The sequence below is a fragment of the Epinephelus lanceolatus genome, chromosome 4 (genome assembly GCF_041903045.1).
Source record: "Epinephelus lanceolatus isolate andai-2023 chromosome 4, ASM4190304v1, whole genome shotgun sequence".
Taxonomy (NCBI): domain Eukaryota; kingdom Metazoa; phylum Chordata; class Actinopteri; order Perciformes; family Serranidae; genus Epinephelus; species Epinephelus lanceolatus.
Genome location: NC_135737.1, coordinates 41,879,121 through 41,887,615, shown reverse-complemented (window position 1 = coordinate 41,887,615; position 8,495 = coordinate 41,879,121). Strand labels below are relative to the sequence as shown.

General features: G+C 39.3%; 1 protein-coding gene across 1 annotated transcript; it reads right to left on the bottom strand.

Annotated features, from left to right (window-relative positions):
* Positions 1-1,950: 1,950 nt before the first annotated feature.
* Positions 1,951-3,352, bottom strand: LOC117260325 (lysophosphatidic acid receptor 6-like). The gene has a single exon (XM_033632308.2). The coding sequence runs from the start codon at positions 3,298-3,300 to the stop codon at positions 2,368-2,370; it is 933 nt and encodes a 310-aa protein (XP_033488199.2). The 5' UTR covers positions 3,301-3,352; the 3' UTR covers positions 1,951-2,367.
* Positions 3,353-8,495: the final 5,143 nt, after the last annotated feature.

The following is an 8,495-nucleotide window of genomic DNA, read 5'->3' as shown; positions in this document are numbered from 1 at the left end:
GAAGACTCAACAGGATATATTTTCATTTTTAAAGAAATATGATTAGCATACTTGCCAGCATGCATGGTTTAGGGTTAAAAACTCCTCCTCCTTGCCATGATAGAAGCTAGCTTTGTCCCCTTTGATACACTTTAAGTCATGTTTGTTTCCTCTAACGGAAACCATACTAACCATGATAGAGGTTAGTATTTAGGTCAAACGGGGGCAACCTTAGCTGCAAGGTATGTGAGGTCAAACGAACGCCTATTTGGAAAGAAAATGTCACTGTAATGGAACACTATGTGATTTAAGATTTTGTTTTTTAATATAATATCTTAGTCCTGATATATTTACGTTTTCTCAAGTTCAATAAACTTAACTTAGTTGGTTTTACGTTGTCACAACCTATAAGCCGACTTTGTACCAATGTAATAATTCAGGTTTACTTCAGTTAACACATTTTTAGGGCAACAGGGGAACAGTATCAGATCAATATTTTATTTTATTGTGGGCTTTCTTTTATTGTGGGCTCGGTCTACTGATTGGATTACACTCCAGGTGCTGGCTCTTTTTACTAAACTTAGAAAATTCAGTTTTTCATATTGTGCAACTGCAAGGTGGAACAACATGCAGAACAATTTAAAGCTTTCCTCATGTTTATCCAAATTCAAATATTTAACGGTATCATATTTTACTTCTCAGTGTTTCTGTTTTACCTGATTAATATATTCTACATTTTAACAGTTTTAAGTCGTCATTGATGCTTTTATTTATTTATTTTGTACATTTTTAATTGTGGTTTTATTGCTTTTTACTTCTTGTTGCCACTTTTATGTGAGTTTCTCTTGTTTCTGTGTCTAAGAGCTTTTATTTTATACTGTTTTACTCAGCTACATTGTAAATGAGGTCTCTACCTCAATGTATTTACGAGTTAAAATAAAGCTTGAATGAATCAATGAACCTTGTTCTAAAGGGAATCTGTTTTCAATTTGTGGGGAGGATGCATAAAATCTGCAAAAATATGTCAGAAAGTATATCGTATTTATTTTTAGGTTTTATATGACACTGATCTGGATTGAGGCAGCTTTTTTTAAATATAATATCTTAATCCTGATATATTTATTTTTTCACAAATGTGAAAAACTTAACTCTATCTGTTCTACATTTTCACAAATCATGAGCTGACTTTAAACTACTATAATACTTCAAGTTTACTTCAGTTAACTCACATTTTTATGGTAACAAGGGAACCTTTTTCTAAGAGGAATCTGTTTTAAATTAGTGTGTAAGATGCATCATATCTGCAAAAATACGTCAGAAAGTAGTATGAGTAATAGTAGAAGTATATCATATTTATTTTTAGGTTTTATATGACACTGATCTGGATTGAGGCAGCTTTTTTTAAATATAATATCTTAATCCTGATATATTTATGTTTTCACAAATGTGAAAAACTTAACACTATCTGTTTTACATTTTCACAAATCATGAGCTGACTTTAAACTACTATAATACTTCAAGTTTACTTCAGTTAACTCACATTTTTATGGCAACGAGGGAACATTTTTCTAAGAGGAATCTGTTTTAAATTAGTGTGTAAGATGCATCATATCTGCAAAAATATGTCAGAAAGTAGTATGAGTAATAGTAGAAGTATATCATATTTATTTTTAGGTTTTATATGACTTTGATCTGGATTGAGGCAGCTTTTTTTAAATATCTGATCTGTTTTAAATTAGTGTGTAAGATGCATCATATCTGCAAAAATACGTCAAAGTAGTAAGGGTAGAAGCATACATTTATTTTTAGGTTTTACATGACCTTTATCTGAACTGAAGCAGCTGCAGTTGGTTGCTGTGTGTTATTGTGCCTATTAAAGCTCATAAAGCCGACCTGACGTGTGACGTGTCAGAAAGTTTCATTTATAATCATGGCAACAAGGGAAAGTTTTGGTAAGTGTATTCAATACAAGTTGCCAAGATGCCCGGGACTCCAGTTTTGATCTGAGTTTGGCAGCGCAGATGGGAACTGAAAGAACAAAAAAAAGGTGGTTTCACATGCCTAGCTTCTGCCGAAACATCAGATATGTGTCACACGTGAAAAGGGGAAAAACAACAACCACTGAAAGTCAGCTACACTGAAGGTGACGTAAATCTGTATCTCTGTTTTATTAAATATCAGTCTATGGAATAAAATAAAATCCAGTACTCTTAGATTTTATGATCAATAAAGTGACAGTTACAATGTAAAAGTGAGAATTTTATTTACACAATATACCATAATTCAGTTTTTCACCATGACCTTCATGTCGCACATCCACACATGGCACACAAATAATGCCTTAAATAGTATTTAACACCACCTGTCCCTGTTTGCTGTTATTAGCTTCTATTCTCTTGCAGCAGAGGTGTCCACATCCTCTTTGCTCTTCCAGAAACCATCAAAAGAAAAGTAATACAACAGAGGATCCAGGCAGCAGTTCACACTCGCAAGACATATCAGCGGCGTGCGAGCAGGTCTCCAGCTCTTAAAGCAAACCAGCAATGACACAGGCAAGAAAAAGATGGTGAACATCATCAAGTTCATGGCAAAAATCAGCATGACATTCACCTTGTTGCTGACCCTTGCGGAGTCATTCAGGCGTCTGCGTAGAGTGCAAGACACCAGAGCCGTGGACACGATGTTGACTGCCAGCAAGGTGAGCACCAACACAGGCTGAAGATAGGTTGGTCTGGGCTGCAGATTGTGACGAAATTCAAAACAGCTGGATTCATTGTGGTGGTTTAAAAACATGTAGAAGTCCCGGCCCTCTGGGATGTTCACCACGAACACAAACAGCCAGACGAGTGCGACAGCTTTTGCGGCGTTGGAAGAGGTCCGAAGATGGCGTGACCTCAGAGGATAAACCACAGCCAGCAGCCGGTCCACACTGATGAAGGTGATGAAGATGGAGCTGGAGCGAATGTTGTTGCGAAAGAGCATTGTGGTCCAGGTGCACGCCATACGGCCCAGAGGCCAGGTGCCCGTGGCGTAAAAGTAGACCCTCATGGACAGGGTGATGACGAGCAGCAGGTCAGAGACGGCCAGGTTGACCATGAAAACAGCACTTGGGGATTTGAGGCTGTGGCAGCGTAACAGAATCCACAGCGACACAGCATTGAGAGGCAGACCCAGCATTGTAACAGATCCAAACACCAGTGCATACGCTGTGCTCTTAACATCCAGCTCTGTTCCATTTTCTAATGTAATGTTAAACATGTTTCGCTTCTGTGAGAAATGCACAAGTGCAAGGCGAGTGTGTGTAACTCTGAAAGAGACCATCGTAAGCCCGCCTCCTCCAGATTCAGATCAGTGTGAACAAAGGTTGTTGCTACATGTTCAAGAGGCTGAGAGCGTTAAAACAGGAAACAACTCTAACAAGAGTTGAAGTGCTGTGCTGTTCAAGTGAAACAGAGATTGTGTGGGAGTTAAAAGTCATGGAAGAGATGCGGCTTTATTTTTTTCTAAAACCACAACCATGCACACTGTATTCATTCGCCATTCGCATATTCTGACACAAGTGTTACAAAGATTTCTGTTCAAAACGGTCCCACTTCTTTGAATTGTATAGGCCATACAAGTATAGTCTATAGAAACACCATCTGTACTACACTTGTAGCTACTTGCATTTGAAATTCCATCTGAACTGGCATGTATGCTAATTAAGCACTATCTGTACACTAATTACTGCGTCAGTAGGGAAGAAAGAATTCCAATTATGTAATTTTGTTGCCATTGGCGTGGTGTATATGGCATTTAGCCACGTGTGAGCATGGTGTTGTATGACTGATGTACTTGTGTGTGTATGCTAGACATACCTGTTGTACACTATAATGTCTTCAGGGACTGTAAATCACCTAATTACCCTATTTAATTAGTTTATGTCTGTTTTATGCAGTTACAATTCACTGACCTACACAAACAGTATTAAAGCAGCACTACACCTATTTTTAAAATCCACACGTTATCCCTAGTGTCTGAGACAGTCTAAAAATATTAGTAACATGAACCATCTCCCAAATCCAAAAACTAGAGTGCAAAAACTCAAATTTGTGATGTCACTGGAGATAAAGTCTGGAGCTGCTCTAGAGACAATAAAATGGAAAAGATAGATGATGCTGAGAGCACTCATGGGAATGTTCTGAGTATATGGATACAAATTCTGTTTCAGCACGGGGGACACTACGATAGAATAAAACGTATTTGGTTATAAAAAGAAAACAAACATTCTCTTGGTTTACAAAATCAGGTTCCCATTAACTGTCAATAGAACAGCAACAGCACAGAAAGCGTTTTGCAGGTTGCAAAAAGCAAGACACACTGCACTGCCGGCGCTTTTTTTCTTTTTATATTGAATGCCACTCGTAAAAAAAACACTTGCTGCACCTTTTTACTGTTGCAAGGCAACCACCCCATCACCTCCTTACTCTAACCTCCCCATATATTGATCTACCGTTTATTTATTTATTTATTTTATTCATTTCACAGTAATCAGTAGCTAGTTCCTAAAATGTTGAGGCAGAGGGTACTTGCTGTAGCTCTGGTTGAGGGTGAGATGCTGTCAGCAAATAGTTTGTTGGGCACAGATAAACAGAGATCTGTGTGGGTACATGAGACCCTAAAAAAGAGGCTGGATCATGAGGAGGACCACCAGTTGGTCCAGTAGTTTCGACTCCATGATAGCTGTTTCCAGGCGTATTTTAGGATGACTCAGGGGCAGGCTGACAACCTGCTGTCTATTGTTGGGCCCAGCATAACACAAATGAATACTAGCTACAGGGAGTCTATTGGTCCCGCCAAGCAACTGAGCACCACCACTTTCTCCTCCATTTTTTACTTGTTGTAACCACCACAGGAAGCCCGTCTCAAATCATCTGATTGGACAATGGAAAAAAAAGCAAAGATGTCAGGTGCTTTTTTTTTTTCAACTTGAGGAGTTTAGAGGGCTACGGCAAAAACACCAGGTGCCAAGAGCGCAGAAATGTGAGGCATGTAACAACGCAAAAACAGCGAGCAAAAAGCTTCATTCTCATTTTTTAAAAATTACAATAAGTCCCCTCCAGCTGCTGAAACACTTTGTGTGCTGGGGGCCTAATACTGTCCCTCCAGTATTTTGCAGATTCTTTTGGGGGATTATTACAGCCTGAAATACCTGATTTTGTACAAAATTTTAATGCATATTGCAATGTTTCCTTCCCACAATGGAAATTACAAAAGAAGCTGCAATGCTGTCTCGGATTTGGAGCCTATTGTTATGAGCATTCGGTGTTTGACACAGAATTAGAATCGATTTGTGATGGTAGGGGGGCACCAGCTGATAACCGACAATCAGTTGTTGCTGCCGATCAGTGCAGTGCTGAAGAACCGTCTCCAAGACCCCTCGCCTCCTCTCTTGTCCGGTTAGCAAGATTTAGCACAGCAGCAGCGGTTAACATCCTATATCCAGCTATTAAAAGGTCCCAATCAATACACTACATGTAGCTCTACGATGAAATGAGTAAATTGCGAGGTTATGCAGAATTTCGAGGGATTGGCTGAATTTAAGTGTGTCATAATTGACAAAACACATGTTTGAGACTTACTTCTCTGGTTCCTGGCTTTGAGAGAAAGTAGCTCATGTTCACAAATGTTGATTGAACTTCCCTCGGCCATGGAAATAACGTACTGTAATTCTTAATTTAGGTGTTGTTCCCCTTCAATAAATAACGTCACTGGAATATTAAACACATGCAAGAATATTTATTTAGGGAATAAAAGAACAGTAGGCTACATCCTACTTTAACTTCTTTTAGATTTCTAACTTGAGTGCACATTACTGTATTTAATTTAGCCAGCATCAACAATGAAGCAGAAGTTATTAGGAAACACAAGGTCTCACAGTGGCCATGAAGTTGAATTCAGAGACAGAACTGTGAGGAGGCGGAAATCATTTTCTGAGCAGTTATTAAGAGTGCTGCATGTAGCTTATTTATCCAGCAGTACATGCCCTGGGAAGAGAGCAGGAATACAGTCACACTAGCAGCAATGTGAGGCTGTGCTGAGGCATAGTGGTGCTTAGAGCTAAATGCTAACGTCTACATGCTAACATGCTGTTTGCATGTTCAGCAAGCAGAATGTTTACCACCTTTGTTTAATGTGTCAGCATGCTAATGTATGCTAATTAGCACTGGATACAAGGTAGGCCTACAGCTGAGGCTGAGGGGAATTTCATCAGCTTGAGAAAAGTTTGATCTGCTGATGCTGACAGATAAAAGGGATCACCAAAGTTATTTACAATTCATCCTGAGGTGAACATGGTCTGTCCCAAGGTCTATGGCAACCCATCCAATCCAATAGTTGTTGAAATACTGAATTTCAGTCTGGACTAAAGCAGTGGACCAACCAGTCAATCATTAGATTGACATTGCTCGCATGGCTAAAAACAGGCAGAGTTTATATATAAGATGCAGCACCAGCTTGATATCTTACTATATCTTATCTTATCTTACTATATCTTACTATATAATGACGAAAACTCTGTGCGTGTGTGTGTCTCTGTGTGTGTGTTCCATGTTTTTCTCCTCACTGACTTGATCAATCCATGTGAAATTTGGCACAGTGGTAGAGGGTCATGGGAGGATGCCAATGAAGCAATATTACATCAATTGGCCAAAGGGGGGCGCTATAGCAACCGATTGAAATTGCAAACTTTGAATGGGCATATCTCATGCCCCGTATGTCGTAGCGACATGAAACTTTGCACAGAGATACCTCTCCTCATGAGGAACACATTTGCATCAAGAACCCATAACTTCCGGTTATAGCCTATAGATTTTCCACCATTTTGAATTTTTTGAAAACCACTTCAAATCGTTCTCTTCCTAGGAAGTTTGAGCGATCTGCATGAAACTGGGTGAACATAATCTAGGGACCAATATCTAAAGTTCCCTCTTGGCAAAAGTTGGAAAACTTACTAAAACTGAGCTTCTATAAGGCAATGAATATTGCGGAGGGCGTGGCTCATCACATAAAGGTGTATAACATCTCAAGGGTTTCACCCATCACCACGCAACTTTGTAGGCATATGACCACACATAATCTGAGGGGACCCCTCCATTATTGACCCCATCAAACAAAATGGGGGCGCTAGAGAGCTCATTTCTTATTTAGGCCTAACTGCCATATCCATTTTTACTAAACTTGGTAGATATGTAGAACAGGACGCCTCAAGGTGACTGGAGAAATTTAACTCTAATTGGCAACTGGGTGGCGCTATAACAACAGAAAAATGCTTACAAATGGCTAAAATGTGACCGATCGTTGTGGCTCCCCCTGTGGCCCAGTGTTTTTTTTTCGTTGCCGTTGGTCTGGCGTTGGTCTGTTTGTCTGTTTGTCTGCAAAATAACTCAAAAAGTTATGAATGGATTTTGATGAAATTTTCAAAAAAAGGTGGATAATGGGACAAGGAACAGATGATCAAATTTTGGTGGTGATCGGTTGAAGCAAAGTGGATAAAATAATAATTAAAGTCTATCGTCTGACAGCCTCAGCAGCAATTCCAATTTCTAATGAGACGGTGAAAATAGCGCCATCTGGTGGCCGGAAAGCACGTCTAGTTCTACTTGCTAAACATTGTTGTAATTTTAAAGTTGAAATTAACGTGCTGTGTTGGAAAAAAATAAAGTGAAAAATACACAAAAAAACATTTACAATTATATTCTGTGTTGGTACAAAATAAAAAAGAAATAAATACACCACAGTGTCTCCATGGTGAAGGCATATACAGTATAACCTAATAATGATAGTGATGCAAATAACCTAATTGTGAAGCAAGCTGAAAAATCCGATGCAGAGGGGGAGGGAATATCACCTACTTGGCAGAGGTCTGCACTCTGAGTGCATTTCTAGTTTTTCTTCTAATTTTTGGAATGACTAAGTCATGCTATGGTATGCTGTACATAATCACGGAAACTGTCAGTCAGTCATTCTGTCTGTCCCACGTTTTTCTACTCACTGACATGGTCAATCTATGTGAAACTTCACATGGGCATTGAGGATTGGCGTAGGTAGAAGGTGACAAAGCTACCAATGGGTTTGGACTAGTGTCTAATGATTTGTGGGTTCACCTTAAGTCCACACCCTACAGGACACCTGGTCCTCACTACTACATCAAGCCACCTGTGTCTCTCATTAACTCCAGTGTGTAAGCTATACAGACCATATGCTTTTCTTTTCATGTGCCAAACCATCTATTGCACCATAGCTAATGTGTCTGCCTAACTGCTTGTTCATCAGCTCTGCCTGCGAGTTCTGCTTTTGAGTTCCCAACATGTTAAGCAAAAACACAAGAAACACCACTTTGTTCGTGACAGATTGTATCAGTCTTGATGGAGAAGACGATTAAATTACGTGAAAAATGACAACAAAAATGGAAGCAAATGCGAGACATCCTGCACTAGCTGCTTATCTGCTTTAAAAACAGTACAACCACAACAACA

What these genes read in the sequence shown, in the direction of transcription:
- LOC117260325 (XM_033632308.2), bottom strand. Translation starts at nt 3,300, where the DNA reads ATGGTCTCTTTCAGAGTTACACACACTCGCCTTGCACTTGTGCATTTC.